The sequence below is a fragment of the Camelus ferus genome, chromosome 19 (genome assembly GCF_009834535.1).
Source record: "Camelus ferus isolate YT-003-E chromosome 19, BCGSAC_Cfer_1.0, whole genome shotgun sequence".
Classification (NCBI taxonomy): Eukaryota; Metazoa; Chordata; class Mammalia; order Artiodactyla; family Camelidae; genus Camelus; species Camelus ferus.
The window spans coordinates 28,104,200-28,121,903 of record NC_045714.1 but is presented as its reverse complement, the minus strand read 5'-3'; the positions used below and the strand labels follow the sequence as shown (position 1 = coordinate 28,121,903).

The 17,704-nt window shown below is 38.4% G+C and overlaps 1 protein-coding gene across 1 annotated transcript; it reads right to left on the bottom strand.

Annotated features, from left to right (window-relative positions):
• Positions 1 to 6,047: 6,047 nt before the first annotated feature.
• MKKS (McKusick-Kaufman syndrome) lies at positions 6,048 to 16,415 on the bottom strand. The gene is made up of 4 exons (XM_006187061.3): positions 15,006 to 16,415; positions 12,630 to 12,805; positions 11,577 to 11,687; positions 6,048 to 9,887 (listed from the first exon to the last, which is right to left on the bottom strand). Exons 1-4 carry the CDS (start codon positions 15,991 to 15,993, stop codon positions 9,444 to 9,446), a joined length of 1,719 nt encoding a protein of 572 aa, XP_006187123.2. The 5' UTR covers positions 15,994 to 16,415; the 3' UTR covers positions 6,048 to 9,443.
• Positions 16,416 to 17,704: the final 1,289 nt, after the last annotated feature.

Genomic DNA, 17,704 nt, shown 5'->3' with positions numbered 1-17,704 from the left:
GTGGAAGAGAATGGCTGGCTGGGGCTGGGGGTGTGCAGTTCCCCTCCTCCACTTGGAATCCAAAGGGGGCTGAATTTGGGTATTTCCCTTCCTCCAGGTAGGCTAGGCACTAACACCCCCAGCAGGTTTGGTAAAATAGACTTTGATGAACTAGGTCCTCCCAAGGGCAAGCCTTGTTAGGAACAACAAGACACTCTGGTGTGTTTCCAAATGGTTCCTTTCCCCTCTTCCTGTTGGAAGCACTAGGGGATTTTTCCTCCATATTCTCTATAAGTACATGGTAGAGCTCCTGGGGGGAGGGGGCTAAAATTCACAGAAGTGTGGGGACTCCACTATGACTGGGTCCCCCTGGAGCCTTTAATTCTCAGGATTGTCCACACTGAGCCTCCAGCAATTCATTCATTACAGTTCAGGTTTTCCTACTTTGTCACTTATTTGGATGGTGGTTCCTGCTTGTGGGTTTCTGTTCTGACTTGTGATTCTCTGTATCCACCTGTCTTTCTCTCCAGTTTTGTGAGTAACTGTTTGCCCTTTGACCTCACTTCTCTGACAGATATTGATATTGTGATTTATAATAAGAAATATATGTTTGGTCTTTGTCCCTGTTTCTGGCACAGAGCTCCTAAAACCCATGGAACTTCTCAAGAGAGGAGAGTGACTAAGGTGTCTTTTGTGATCTTCATGGGGTCACTTTAGGACTGCACCGAGAATGGAGATTGGTTGCCAGGGGAACCAACCAAGAATATAGTGCTGGAACTTTATGTTTCACCCCCTGACCTCCAAAGAGGGCAAAAGGGCTGGAGGTTGAATCAGTTACCAATGGCCAATGATTTAATCAATCATGCCTAAGTAATGAGGTCTCCATAAAAACCGAAAGGACAGGGTTCTAAGAGCTTCCTTGTTGGGGAACATGTAGAGATTTGGGAAGAGTGGCACTCTGAGAGAGCATGAAAGCCCCGTGCCCTTTCCCCATGACTTGCTCCTATGTATCGCTTCCATCTGGCTGTTCCTGAGTTATATCTTTTATAATAAACTGGTGATCTACTAAGCAAAATGTTTCTCTGAGTTCTGTGAGTCACCCTCGCAAATTGAACTCGAGGAGGTTTGGAACCTCCAATCTATAGAGTCTATAGCCAGTTGGTCAGAAGCACAGGTAGATATCCAGATCTTGTGATAGGCATCTGAAGTCATTTTATTTTAAAGTTTGATAATTTGAGCATTTAAAAATATATATTGTGACTTCTAGTTTCTCATCTAGTCTGTTAGAAGCTTAGAAGTCACTACTACATTCTAACAAACAAAAAGCTGAACAAACTGAAAAATCAACAACTCTTCTTAGATCCATAAAAGGTCGTTCTGGTCACCAAATTTGTGGATGTGTGTGTCTGCCTGTATGGGGGGGTGGGAGGCAGCTTTCCCAACACCAAAAAGCAATTTCCTGGATATCAGCAGGGTCCTACAATTCAGCTGAATCCTGACACTCTCTACCTGGAGAGACAGCATCAGATTCCAGAAGTTCAAGGTTTAATCCTACAAGGTTGCTCCCTTTTCTAGCCATTGTTCCACCTAAGTGGGGAAAACCCTGAGAAGCACTGGTGAAGTTCACTGTCCAGGAGCACAATCTCGCCAAAAGACTGAGGTCCAATCGTAGGACCCTAGAATGCCTGCCTTCTTCCCAGAACTTCCCACTGTATCACTAAAGACCTATTTACCACGGTTCCTTTTACACAGTACAATGTGTCTGCCTTCCAACACCTGATGAGTGGTTTATCTGTGACACCTGGGGCAGGAGAGGAAGCGTGAAGATGGTGCAGGCAGAGAAGGGGAGTAACAGAGAATGTCAAGTGTTGGGTGATTTAAGGGAAAAGAGGGGGCAGGGAGACAGTACCCTCCAAAAAATGACTGGAATTAAAGGACAACAATAAATGGAGAAATGATTTGAAATGTTTGGTGGTAAAACCTGGCACTGGTGCCCTCTGTCCAGGCTGGACAAACTTCACTCTCTGTGCTGCTGTACCCCTGGGGAAGGAGGACTTACATCTTGATAGTTTTGGGGTTTTTTTTTAATCATCTGTAGTGAATTGAATGGTCTCCCTCCAAATAATATATCCAAGTTCTCTGCCCCATCCTGTAAATATAATCTTATTTGGAAATAGGGTCACTGCAGATGTAATTAAGCTAAGAATGTTGAGACGAGATCATCCTGGAATTAGGGTGGGCCTTGAATCCAATGACTGCTGTTCTTAGAAGAGAAAGGAGAGGGAGATTTGAGAGACAGAAGTGGGAAGGCCATGCGAAGACAGAGGCAGAGATTGGAATAATGTGTCTTTAAGCCAGAGAATGCCAAAGATTGCCAATAGCCACCAGAAACTGGAAGGGACCAGGGATGAGTGTCCCCTGGAGCCTCTGCTGGTAATGAAGCCTTGCCACCACCTTGATTTCAGACTTCTAGCCTCCAAAACTGTGAGAAAATAAATTTCTGTTAAGCCACCAAGTTTCTGGTATTTGTTACAGAAGCCCTGGGAAACTGCTACACCATCCCATTTCACTGATGCTTAAAGAGTTAGACGGTAGGAAAAAGTCAAAGGCAATAGTTTTTCTCCTGTTTAAAATTCATCATTTTGTGGCTGCTTATAAGTGACAAATCAATAGAAATGTAAAAAGCTGTGACATTAAGAAATTATCATGTTTAGCTTGGGCAAGTGTAACTGTTTACAAAATTGAGACCCCGAAGAGAGGCATTGCATTTGCTTTAAAAATGTATCTCTCATTATACAGGTATCTTTAATAATGCATATGAGGAAATAAACATAAAAATACAAATGCATAGGAGGAAGATAAACTCACTGATAGAAAGTAACACTTGGAAGGCCTGTGAAAGAAGCATTTGACCAAAAAAGGAAGACCTGGCCCATGACGGATGAAGGTAGACGGTTAGTCTACCTTACTAACAATTTTAAAAATGCACATTATAAAAGGGATTCCATTTTCTGCTACTAAATTGGCAAAGATAATAACTAGTGTTGACCAAAGTTCAGGAAAATGAACACTTTCCCACACTAGAGTGGAAGTTTATTGATGCAATGTTTCTGGAAGTCAATTAGACAATATATATCAATAGCTTTTTCATTTCAAATACACCTGGACCCAGAAAACTTAATTCCATTTATTCATCTATTCATTTATTCATCAAAAAATCAGGGATCTGAGAAAAAGATATATGAAAGATGTTCACTGTATTGTTGCTTATGTTAACACAATAATGGAAAATAGCCTAAAAGTTTATTAATAAAAGCACATTAACTAAATGATGATATACAGGTATGGTATTCCTCAGAGATATCACGGGTTCAGTTCCAGACCACCGCAATAGAGCAAATACTGCAATAAAGTAAATTACACAAATTTTTTTGATTTCCCAGTGTGTATGAAAGTTATGTTTTCACTCTACTATAGTCTATTAAATATGCAAAGGCATTATGCTAAAAAAAATGTACGTACCTTAATTAAAAATACCTTATTGCTAAAAAAAAATAAATACCTTATTGCTAAAAAGTGCTAACCATTCTCTGAGCCTTGATTGAGTTGTAATCTTTTTGTAATGGTGATATCTCACTGATCACAGATCACCACGACAAATAAAATAATAATGAAAAAGTTAGAAATGACCAAAGTGTGACATACACATGAAGTGAGCAAACGCTGTTGGAAAAGTGGCATAAGTAGACCCCCTCGAAGCAGGGCTGCCACAAAAACACAGTATCTGTGAGGGGCAACAAAGTGAAACGCAGTTGAATGAGGTCTACCTGTAATCTCTGCAACGGAAATTCCTTCAGGAATTAAAAACGATGTAGTTACAATGTGTAGTGCTTATACATGATTATGATGTTCGTGACGTATGAGGTAAAAAGGACAGATTATAAAGCAACATACTGTATGATCACATTTTTGGAAAACTCTGCATAGAGAACAACTGGAAAGGATGCATGTAAACTGTAAACAGTGGGCATCTCTGGGTAGCAGGACTACACTTGATTTTGTTTTCCTTTTGTGTGTGTTTAGATTCATATTTTCCAAATTTTCTACTATTACAAAATAGTGTTCATAATAAGTTTATGAAATGATTTCTTAAAAAAGGAAAAATAATACTTAAAAAGGTTGACTTGCTAACTAGATGCTCAGCTCCTTGAAGTCAGGGACCATGAACAACTTTTTGTTTGTTTGTTTAATCTCTAACACCATTGACAATTGTGTCTGGCAAACAGAAAAAGCTCAATTGATAATTCCCAAAATGAAGTCACAATGCTTCAAACAAAAGTGATGGGGCTGACTAAAATAGGATGCTTATTATAAATATTTCACCAATGTGAATTCTTAATAGGAGAATGTCAAGTTGCTTTATTTCTCTCTAAAATAACAATTTATTGCAGACAATGGTATTCCACTGTGCTTAATGCATCTAGTCTACTAATTATCTCTCCAACAAAAGGCTTGATCTACATATAGGAATAGTTTTCAGGGATTGTATTCTCTTTTAGAAGAATTACTATATTCTTAACAAAGAAGCATGTAAATCCATTAGTAATCCAAAAATACAGGCTACTATTGGGTTTAGATACATCTAAATTCTAAATTTTGAAGGTGAATGGCAAACATTTCCAAGGATTATGGGATACTATAGTTACTAAGTGGAAACACTTAACTACATGAAATAAAATTATAAAAATATCAGATGTTCAAACTTGCCTTTTCCTTCAGATTAAGAGATAAATTTATTTACACAGCTGAAATAGGGCCCTGTAAGACATGTTTAGTCTCCCTGACTATTCCCCAAAGGTGATCAGAAATGAATAACCTAACTAATTGGATGTTTTGACAGGGCCTGCGTCGATTATGAGAGTGATTTTTATACATGATACTCTTAAATAAGTAACCTATAGAACTTATGTAACTGCAAACAATTTTGTTTTATTTTAAAGTTACCCAGTGGGGGATGGTATAGCTCAAGTGGTAAAGCGCATGCCTAGCATGCAGGAGGTCCTAGGTTCAATCCCATCACCTCCTCTAATAAATAAACAAATAAATAAGTTAGTTAGTTATCCAAAACACTGTCCAGGGTTGTAAGAATACAGAATATGATGGGTCTTATAAAGCTACTTGAAAGTTCTCTTCTAGTCCCATCTGTAGTATAAAAAAAAAAACTTTTCTTCTATCATATGAATGCCTAAATAGTTTTTTTTTAAACTGAGTTATAGTCAGTTTATAATGTTGAGTCAATTTCTGGTGTACAACACAATTTTTCAGTCATACATGAATACATATATTCATTTTCTTTTTCATTGTGAGCTACTACAAGAAAGAGCTTGTATATATTTCCCTGTGCTATACAGTATAATCTTGTTTATCTATTCTATATATAACTGTCAGTATCTGCAAATCTCAAACTCCCAGTCTATCCCTTCCCACCCATCTCACCCCTGGCAACCACAAGTTTGTATTCTATATCTGAGTCTGTTTCTGTTTTATACTTAAGTTCATTTGTCTTCTTCTTTTTTTTTTTTTTTAAGATTCCACATATGAGTGATATCATATGGTATTTTTCTTTCTCTTTCTGGCTTACTTCACTTAGAATGACATTCTCCAGGGACATCTATGTTGCTGCAAATGGCATTATGTTGTCTTTTTTATGGCTGAATAGTATTCCTAAATAGTTTTGATTACACAAACTGAGTTCAAGAATACCTGTGATGATAAAAAAAAATACCACTACTAATAACTTAAATATCCTGTAGACAATGCTCCACTCTAACAGTTGATTTAAATGTCTAACATATAAAGATTCTCTAATATTGTACAAAGGGAAGAATTAAGGAATTGGGTACTTATAAGACCAAATGAGTATTTTGACTTAAAATGTCTTTTAATTTGTGTTAATTCTTGAACTTTTTTCCCCATGCTGCCAAAATCCTAACCTCTTTTGATTAATAAGATACTAATCCTATGGTTCAGTAGATGTTACTAATAATAAATGACAACCACAACAACAATAATAATAAACATGCTATATGTTCTGTGAGTCCCAAAAAAGCATGGAACAGTGCTCGTGGCTTCGTTCCCTTCCATAGTATTCTCCTTTTCCTTTTTTTTTTTTTTTTTTTTTAAGCTATCAAGGTTTCCTGTTCTGTCTGCTGAGGAAACATAAAGCAATATTCAGACTTCAGTCTTACTTTAAGTCACCAAACAATGCCTGAGGCTGGACTTAGTTGCTATTTTTTTGTTGTTGTCATTTATTTCTGTCAGAATGAGCTCCTCTGAAATTATTTCATCAAGAATATTCATTTAATATCTTACCATCTGAGTTTGAATGATGATTTTCTTGAACTGTTAAGAGTAGTTTTTTGTTTTTTGTTTTTTGTTTTTTTTATTTCCAGGGTTTTCTACTAAGGATTGCATGCAACTTCAGGAAACATGAATTTGTAAAAAAATATTTGATCAAATTTATGACATATTCAAAATGATGGTGGAGGATTAATAAAGTGGCTACATTTAGGCTAACAGATTGTATTCTTACGCTTGCCCTTAAAATGGTCAACCGACCTGACTGACTGGTTGCTACTCACAGTTCCAGGCCCATTGTTAAAACTAGAGCTATTGATCTCACTGTTTCTACTTATTGCAGTAATCAAAACCTATAATCATGCTTGGTCTCTGAATCGATCTCCAGGGAGAAGGTCACAGAACTGTAACCTTACAAAGTAGGCTAAATACCAAGAACACCACCCCTTGAGCAATTCTGAGATAAAGAGATCAAAAAAGTGACAACCACTGGCCTCTATACAACTGTTCGCCTGGAGGCATCATGATGCCATTCCGAGTCTTCTGATGAGAAAATGATTCTGTTGATTTTTGTGGATGCTTTTTTGTTTGAGCTATGGCTATATAACCACCCTACCACACCCCAAGGTGCGTTCACAGTTTAGAAGGCATTAGCCTGTCCCCTTGCCTGGCAAAGTAATTAAGCTGTTTCTTGTCTTCTAAGCTTCAAAACCCAGTCTCTGAGTTATTTGGCTCGTCAGGGACGGGGGCCAATCTTTTGGCAACTAGAGTGCTGATGTTTCATCAAGGAATATAATTGACTTTAAAGGCAAAGCTAAAAATGACAGAGCTAAAAGTGGCTATCGTGAAACGTGGAGACCCTCAACCTATAAGGTCAATTGGAGAAGTTGGCTGTGGCACCCCTTTTGGGAGCGACTTGGAAATGCAGTAGAGGACCACGGAGACCCAGGACAATTCCCATATTTCCCACTGCAAACATGTGTGATGAACACTGCCTTTATGTTTGGAGTGATGGTGAAAAGGCAAAGGCCTGGCCTCAGGAATGCTTTTTGTCACTTAAGTGCCAAGTTTTCAGTATGTTAATTATAAATCAGCTTTACTTTTGCCTTTCTTAGATGTCGACTGTTGCAAAGCACATTACATCCCAAACTTGACTTAAAACGCAGTTTCTAATCTCACAGACTATGTGGATCAGGAGTCAATCTGGAGACCAATTCAGATTCTCGGGTTCAGGGCGTCTCACGAGGCTGCAATGATAAAGGGTATGCTCCTGTTGGGGCCCATTAGGGAGGATCTGCTTCCAAATTCAATCTTGTGGTTGTTGCTAGGACTCAGTTCCTTGCGGGCTGTTGGCTGGAGCCCCCTACTCTGCCCTTCGCCATGCGGGGCTTTCCTTTGGACAGTTCCCAACATGGCAGCCAGTCTCCATCTGAGTGAGTGAGTGAGAGATCAAGAGAAAAGCCCATCTTTTTACAGCCTAATATCGGAAGTGACAGCCCATCTCCTCTGCTGTATTCTACTCATTAAAGCTAGTCATTCAGTCCCACCCACACCCCCCAGGGTGGTGCGCACCAGGAGGTGGGATAAGTGGGAGCCATCTTGGAGGCTGCCCATCACACGCAAAATATGTTCACATCCTTTCCAGGTCCCCCAAAATCTCACTGCATTTCAGCATCAGCTCAGAGTCCAGAATCTCATTACTGAAATCAGGTGAGGGTGGGTAAGGCGGCCGGTGGGGAATTCTCTGAGTACAGTTCCTGGAGCACAGTTCCTCTCCACTGTAGACTCGTGAAGACAAGTTCCATTTCAACATTCAGTGATGGATCAGGCAAAGAATAACCAACGTGAGACATTCCTGTTTACCAAGGGAGAAATGGCAAACTCAGAGGAACCCCTCCATGTGGCCCACACTCAAATGGAGGGGATTACACAGGGCCTGAAAACCAGGCGGTGGAGGCGGGGGCGGGGCACTGGGGACCGTCTCAGGGGCTGCCTACCATTTTCCCTGTCTATTCCATGCTAGTAATAAAAGAAGCAAAGCTTTACAGAATTTTGTGAGGCTTTCAGCGTGGCAGACTTTTCAATATCTGTTGCATTGTTGTGAGTTTGTACAGCAATTTTTTCTTTGGCTCAGGGTAAAAATTCTTTCGGGTTACAAGAACATGGAGAAAATTGTTTAAACATTCTCTCTCCCTCTATCATGGCTATAAATCTGATCATTGACTCTTAGGTTGTTTAATGTTCCAAAAGTTTTCAAAACATTTTCCTAAACTTTAATACAACACTTAACAACAGCTGCATGCTGATTTCCTCTGGCTGCATTCTCCGTTTCTTCTTCGATTTATCAATACATCTTACATTTGCATAAAATTCAAACCACGTTCCTTGATATGACGTGTCTTTGAATTTGAGAGCTGTTCTAGGTTCATTTTTGCACTATTAATGGAATTAGAGAAATAACTTTTCCACTTCTTTTCTCGCTTTGTTACTATACACATCCTTTTTTTTTTTTCCCTAATTACACATTTCCACAAAATAAATGAAGGACTGTGATACAAACTAGCAACTGCAGGTAGACTGGCTTCTACATCAATTACCCAACCACTGAATGATACAGTCTCAGGTAAAAAACTCTGAAATTTTACTAAATGTGTGGTTTGAATATTTCTTTTGAGTGAGCGGTATGTACGGGAAGCTTTATGATACTTTGGAATCTATTTTTGTCCTTTAAACATATGTAATTACAACAAACTAAAAAAATAACTCTAATAAGAATATCCAAGCAAGAACATAGATTAGGAATTTTTTAAATTTCTGTATATTCTTAGAATGATGTCAAATGACAAGAACAAAAATTGAGAACAATGTACAGTGGTATGTGTGGAATCCCTTGGCTAATTACCATATCTGTAACAATGTTTCATATTTTTATTTTTCTATGGTATTTCTATTCAAGAATCAAGTCTCCTTTCCTTAAGTAAGTAAATCAATAGTTTTATGACCCATCAGTCCAAATATACAGAACAGGTCTTTGAAACAGAACATCTTTTAGTGACACCTCACTAGTTTTTTTTTTCCTTGCAATATAACCATGCTATTCTTTTACATCAGTTTTTATCTTCAATGACATATGAAAGATCCAAAATCAAATTGGCAGTCTCCACAGCCACCTGTAGGCCGCTAAGCTTCGCGGTGAAACAGTCCAAGGTCAGGTTATTGGCTGCGCCTGCAGCTTCGTGGGGAGGAAGGCAGGTAACTGGCGAGAAAGGAGGACAGGGACTCCTCAAGAAAGACCAGCCGAGTTCTCCGCGGCAGCTATGTAGTCCGCAGCCACATCTCGAAAGCAAATCCGGCCAATTCACAACAGAGGAAGAATCTGCCTGAACTGACCAAAAGTGTCCGTACGTCCCGTCGGTGAGCATTTCACCTCCATCGTGTTCTAGAGAGCCAGCGACAGATTCGAGGGCACCACAGAAGGCTTCGGAAATCAACTGAAGTTCCGTCTGGGTACATGCGCTATCCTGAAGAATGCTTTCTGGCTCACTACGAGTCTAAAGAGTAATAAGACCATTGAAGACACAGACAGAGCAACTAATACTATAAAAATGTTTCTGAAAAATACAATACATGGCCAAACCTCTATTCATAAAGTACTTTCACTCACTTAGGGGTTTGGCACAAGGTAAAGGGCATGTATGGGGCCAGCTGGCCAGGCTAACCCCCTAACCTCGCTGTTACAGTAGAAACACATGCTAGCAGTCATGTTCTCAGAATGAATGAAGCAGAATAAACCCCACCATCAACTTATTCTGAATGACTGCCCAATAGTGCCTCCTTAATACATGAAGAACAAGGCACAGGACATGAATCACAGGTTCCGTCCACATGGGAGGAAGCGTGTGAAGACTAATACCCCAAAAGAAGTACTTATCTATACTCAGCAAATGTTTGGAATTTGTTTAACGTGACAACATACGTGTTATTACTAAGAGAAAAACCGTTGAAGCACGTGTGTCATTTTCACATTAATTTTTAAAAAATAACTAAAATGATTATAAATCAATAAAAAATGTTAAAAAAATAACTGTTCTTCTCTTTAAAGTAAAGAGAAGGTAATATAACTTTGAACTGCATTTATTCCACTGTTCTAAAAAGATTTTCCTGGAAATTTCATGGTAGAAAAAGTAATACATTAGCAACCTAATACTTGAATGATAGAAACCCATATACTAATTACTTAAAAGCAGTGACCACTTTTTTCTTGTGCCCAAGAGGTTGGAACCAGATGAGATAATCTCTAGTGCATATTCTTCTCCCATATTTTCAATGCTCTATTGTCGCTTCAAAATCCTTCTTAAGACATCTTCCTTCTCCAACACATGTATTCTAGTTTACTCAGTCTCATTTGCAGACAATATTATTGTCCATTCAGCATCAACAGATTAGCAGTGGTTTTGTTTTTCATAATGTTTATTCTGATAACTTTTCAAGAATGGGCTTCATCATCAAACAGATTTTAATTACTTGGAAGCAGGGCAGGGCATGTCTATAAAAAACATTTACACTGTCAGCAATCTCAGGCATCCACTGGGAGCTCTGTACTCCTGAGTCACCGAAGAGTCAACTGCAAATACTTGGAAAACACATAATTTTTTGTACCCGTTTTCAAATAAACTAGATCAGTGTTAATGAAATAACAAGAACTATGATGCACTAAATTTATCTGTTGTCGGGAAATAGAGTTTCATAGATTAATTTAAAAATTCTATTTAATAGAATGAATCTATACCATAAATGAATATCAATTTAGAGATTATAATAGAAGATAACAATGAGAATGCTTTAGTAAATGAAATTAAGTTTCCTCCTGAAGATCCAGAAGGTTCTGAAGTTTTTCATAGAATCTTTGTGAATATCAACGATGACTGTACTACAGCAGCCGAGATCTCTAAGATGACAGCTCCCATCAACAAAAGGCTCATTTCAACACGCACTATCTATTTAGACAATAGTCAAAAAATGTGATCATTTGCTAAAAGTTGGGTTAATAGTAATCACTGTGATAAAGGCCTTAGATTTGAAAGTGTTATTTTTCTCGAGTATTTTCAAATACAGTATTTGATTTAGATTACTGAGAAATTAAGCACCACGGGCCCCAGGGTATTCTGATTTAGCTTATTATCTTATAAAATGAATGTTACTGAGAATTCAGATGGTCTAGGAAGGACGGTCTAACCTACCTTGTGTCTGATATACGCCGCCATATGAGTTTCAGTACAGCCACCTCCCAGCAAGACACACGGCTCCCTGATTGTTAGCTGCAGAGCATGCAGTGCTGTTTGAGATGTGAGCTAAAAAAGAAACAAATCATCAGAACCAGACACTGACGTCAGAAACACAAAGGAAGATAACCATGTTCTCAAGGCAACTTAGACAGTGGGCTCAAGGAGCCTGACTTTAACTGCAAAAGAACAAAACCAGCGTCGCCAAGGTTGCCATGTGATGAATACATTTTAGAAGGATAAAGATTAGAGATTAAACAGTACTTTAGCCAGAAGTTTGTTTTCATGGACCAGATTATTATCTTCTCTCATACACATTTGGTTCTTCAAACTGAGACTCACAAAGGGATGGTCTCACAACCGGGTCAGCGAGGCGTGATAGTACTCCTACCCCACAAAGTATTTCAATCTAAATGAATTAGTTCTATAAATGCTATAGAATTTATTTCAAGTTGCTATTGAAATGATCCAACCCAGCAGAAATAAAAACACACAGACCTTGACTATTCACCAAGGATATACTCTTGAGCACGCGCTCCTTAAGGCTGTGACCAATACCGTAGGTCATCACGTCTCTTGTATAAAAGCTGCATGTGTTCCTGCTGTTCAGGAACAACACGCTCTGTTAACAGGTAGATGATGGGTGTAACTGGGGACCTATTTCTAAATGAATTATTCATATACATTAGCATCATCAAGTACACAATTCAAGTTAATTTCTTAAGAAAAGTTCCCATCAAGGACTTTTGGATTCCTTTGTAGAATACTAGAAATAATCAGAGGCAACAAATGCCAAGTCTAGTGTAATGTCCCAGGCAATTAAATCAGCTTACTTGTGACTTTAATCCTCACATTTTTGTTGTTTTTTGCTTTCTATACCACCTGGGGGAGTTATGAAGGAAAGAAAAAAAAAAAAAGCACAGCTCAATGCTGTGAAAAAAAACCATCATATCTGCCTGAGTGACTATTTAATCCCTGCCTCAGACATGAAATTCAAACTTTAGTGCTTACCTTCAGCTCGTCCCAGGCAGTGTCATTTCTGCTGCAGAGAAGCAAGCTGCAGACAGTTGCTTCATTAGGAATAAGATGAAAAAAACGTTTGCTGCCAAATTTTGCAGTGCCCAAATCTTTCACACTTCCATAACTACTGGGAGAGATTGAGGCTAAGGAACCAATAGGCTGTGTTCCTGTTTTTAAAAAGAGTTTAGGAAATACAAATTTATGAGTAAAGATAGAGCAGACAATCATTTAAAATTACAATATTTACTCCTAGCTAATATAAAGTCCCACTGCATATCATTTAAAATATGAAATTTAGGATAAATAACAAGATGCATCTTCTTTAACCTATGAATTAACTAGTGTTTTGTTATTAAAGTGAATAAAGCAGAGGTTATTTTGGTTTATGGATTTCTTTTAAGCATCTGTTAGAAGCCACCTTGTACTCTCCAGAAAAAGGCACACACAATTTTACATACATTTTCAGGAAGTCCAGGAACCCTGGTAGCCCATGCAGGGATCAAAGACCCCAAATTAAGAACCCCACTAATCTGGAATAAGGATGAAGTGAGGAGACAGGTTATTTTCAAAAAGGTGTTATTTTTACCTGAAACACACAAATAAAGCTATGCAAATAATTGTGTAGCCAAATTCCTTTGGGGCTCTATTTAGTGAATATGTAGGTTTTTTTTTTTTGTTTTTTTTTTTTTGTCTAGCAACTGTTAGCATGCAAACAACTACCTAAATTATGCCAAAATTAAGTATGTGACATTCTTATTTCACTTTGTTATTCTTTAATATATTTTGCCCTCCCCCTACACAGGTAAAATAGTAAAATTTTACAAAACTCCAATTAATAAAAATATGAATAAATGAGAACTTAGGATGACTTGAAGGTTTCTAAAATCTCTAAATGTAGTACAGTTACGTTAACAACAGCACAAAACTTCTCTAAGTAACAATGCTAGTTTAAAATCTTATGATTAAAACTGTAACCCTTAGCAATGCACTGATTTGGGCAAGTTTCCTCTTTCAAACTACTGGAGTTAAAGCAATAATGTCTAAGAATACTTGCTACTCAAACTTTGTAAACACCCAGAAAATAATCTTGAACAAGTTCACTTCTTTGAACATCCTTTCTTCTTTACTTCTGAAGATCTAAAAACTGGTGTGGAGACCCAGTACCTACTTAGAATACTGTTCCCATGGGAAAAAGCTTCATAGTTTAAAGACTGACTGCAGACTCTGTAACACCCAATATTCACAACTGGAAATGCCCCAATTCATGAAAAGCCAGGAAATATTTAAGGATGCGTCTGACCTACATCACCAATGAGCTCCAAAAAACAATTTCATTATTTCTTACTAACTTCTGCTCTGACAATCATCTGACAGTCTTACAGAGGTAGGGCGATAGCCCAGAGATATTAGGGATTGAACACTGGCATTCATATTTCTCCTATTGATAATTTATAAGACTAAAAACAGTCAACAGTTTAAATATAACTTATTAGACTTGAACCTTTAAGTCTAATAACTTATGAATTGAAATTGATCAGAATGAAATGACTGTCTTTCTGACAGGTTGTCAGCGCAGTGGGAGATACCGAAAGGTGGCTCCAATCAGACCTCATCAGCATGTCAATTTCTCTTTGGCTCCGACAGGTGACTACCAATCTTACATCTGCTTTTTAATTTGCTGAGTTTGTGAGATAGAGTGAATTTCTGGCCTGTTATGAGTCTCTGTTTTAATAAATACATTACTGTTAATTAAACAAACATTTCAGAACCCCTGTTGTGGACCAGGTGTATTGTTAAGCAGTGAAAAAAAGATGGCCCCAGCAAGGAACTCAGCTGGAATTATCTGGGTTAAAGCTAGCATGTGTACACACACACACACACACACTTAATTAGGAGGCCCTAGTTAGGTAGAAGCAGTTGTTTGCTGGAGTTAGGTAAAAGTGAAGGGGATATTCTAGCTGAAGAATTTCCTTCTGAATACAATGTGACTTAAGAGCTTTGTAAAAGGCAAGTAGAATTTTGTTTAAAGTATGAAAACCTTTATATGCTTAAGAGAGTATTAGATTTCTCAACAATCTGTAAAATGCTTGGAGGTTAATAGTTTTAGGTTATGACAGACTTGGCAATACATTTGGGGGCTGGAAAATACATAGAAATGAGTCATAATCACTCAACTTTTAGTAAGTGAACAATACTGATCTTTTTCAGAAACAATCTTTTCTGCCAGAAATGATACTCACATGTGCTGTGAAGTTGGCAGGTTTTCAAATTTTTCAAGATGTTAACAGTGACACACACCGAGAATAGCCCTGCTCCAAAGAAGTGATCTGTTAAGTATGAGGGGCAAAAGCGGAGATTGGTTTTTACCTGTCGCTTTACTCAGGGGTTCCATCAGAGCCACTCCAACTCTGTCTATGGCAGTAACACCATGGGTTCTGAGAAACTGTTTCAAAGATGGGTGTATAACTTTCTGGCACATGACCAGATCTACGTGATCACTAACTAGCTGTCTTCCTAGGTTAAGCAACTGGTCCAGGACTGCGTTTTCAAGAGAAACCCTGTAACTGACCACCAGAGTTCCTTCTCCAGTATCGGAAAGGTCTCCAGATAAAGACGCACAAAAGAGCGCCACCTTGAAGGAATCTGATTTTTTGATTGGTAATATCTTCATCAACTGAACTTCTGGTATTTCAATAAGTATTCCAGGTAATACCGTCGAATCTGTAACTCTTTGACCTTTTAAAGGGATAATTACACTCTTCCCTAAAATGATGCGGTCTTTGGCGTTTTCTGGAATTGTAAGCAAAAAGACTCTCAGAATCAGAGTACTGACATGGTCGATTTCCTTTCTGGTGAGCATACAGGCAGGTTTACTTGTTAATATGCTGCGCACCAAGCAGAGGAGTATCTGAGTGCAGCTAAAGTCGACCGGGATTCGACAACCACAAGCCTCCGACGTTAGGTAACTGGTGCAGAGGCTCAGAAGATGCTTGTTTAATTTAATGACAGTGGTGGGTGGCAAGCCTATTCTCTGAACATTTTCAACCAGGTTACAGCAGAGAATGGCTGTGAAGAGGCCACAGTCGCTGAAGCAGGACACGTGATTCTGCACGGAAGCTACCAGGATCTTTAGGACGGGGTGGCTGACAGGCAGGCCGGTGAGCAGGGCCGCCGACTGGGAGGTTGTGCGCACGGAGCCCCCGCGGCCGTTGTGCAGCTGCTTCAGCCTGCCAGCCGGGCCGTAGCACGATGTCATGACTCCTTTCAAGACGGAGAGCGTGACCCTGACTCTCTCACTTGTCAGTGGTTCACTTTCACAGGATGACGGCTTTTTAGCTTCTACACGAGACATCATTACTTCAGGGGGTGAACTGTGAAGACGGCTTTTATTTTGTTAGCCATAGTTTTCGATTTACTGTGTTGTCCTGGGGTTTAATGTTTAACAAAATGATTCTTTGGGGAATGAAAACCTGAATATGTTGCACTGTGGCTATAAAGTGAAATACTTAGCTCTGTGTTTGCGAAGCTAATGAGCACGTGACGATTTAATGACATATTAGTAATTCCAAATATTTATTTTACTTCATTATTCAAACTCCTTTGGTTGACTCCAGACTGAGATTTTACAGACTGTTTTGCAGCCCTCTGTATAAAATACGTTCAGAGATGGACACCTATGAAAGAAACCCCAGCTATAAGAAGCCAGTTCTTTCTGATCCAACTTGTGTTTTTCATCTCTTCTTTCAATCTCAAGTTCAGCTTCAAAGCTGCTTCCTTCTGTAAGAAAATAAAAATAAAACATATTAGAGAAATAATTCCAAAAGATTTTATAGGTTGTAGTTTAAAAATCATTCATTTTAATGCTCTGCTCCTTCTTTAGAAAAAGGAATTACTGGCACAAACCTCCAGAAAATGAAAAATGTAAATCAATTTAGACTAAACATTCATTTCTTTGTTCTTTGATGAATCCCGACAAGAAAAAGTACTGACATTTTAATGATTTCGGAAAGTACAACATCGCTAGAAACCCAGAAGTACCATTATTTGAATATGATGCTTCTAGAAGAGAAATGCTATATAATCAAACTCACAGAATTTGGTCTCTGAGTTAAAAAAAAAAAAGTCCTAAATGTTTTTATTCTCTTACAGAAAGAGCTAATATTGTTTTTTCTCGAATTTTGGTTTGCATGGAAACCTTAGGTCTGAATAAAACTGCATTTACATCAAATCCTGCTTGTCAGTAATTATGAAAATGAGGTAACCATCAGTATCCCTAATACAGACACTGCCTAATGTACAGTCTGCGTCTGGCTGGATAAATCTGCATGACACATTTACTGAAGAATAAACCATGTTTTAAATATTTGGCTAAAATCAGGGCAATTTTCTGTAGTTTTACCCTATCAATGAATGATTTTCAGTTTTATGTCCTACAACTAATTCTCCCCCAAATTCTGGTTGATGACAATAAACACAAAAACCAGGAAATGTGCTGGATGACAAGGAGAAAAACAGGATCTGATTTGCAATTTGATCTCAAAGAGTATAAACACTGTAAATGACAGTAGATAGATTACTGGTTACTATTTACCAAGCGTGCTAGCCCTTGCTCTGATTCTCTCAACAAGGCTGGAAGTAGCCTGCCTGAGGCACAAAATTCTGATACCAGAATAGTATGCAGGAAGAATAAAAATCTCTGGTCATGGACCTTGTCTGTTGAGGCTTGGTGCTTTGAAGGTAAAGGTTCAGCCAATTATTAGTTATTTTCAGGAATATGCTAAGTATGCTAACCACTTGGACAGTATCTAGTGTAAGTAAAATTAATTAAACTACCCAGACTACAGTACTACCTAGAGCAGACGCTGGCACAGTACGATACAGGCCAGGAAGGTGATTTGAAGATGTGCAAAGAAGATGTGACGAGAACAAAGGAATGTTATGCAAAGTGTTATTTTGGTTACCACTCCTCCCAGTTTACTTAAAGGGCTGTAACCATGGCAACTAGGCCCAAATAAAGTGCAGACAATGATGGCCAGCTTTCTCCCTGCAGTGACAATGCCACAGTC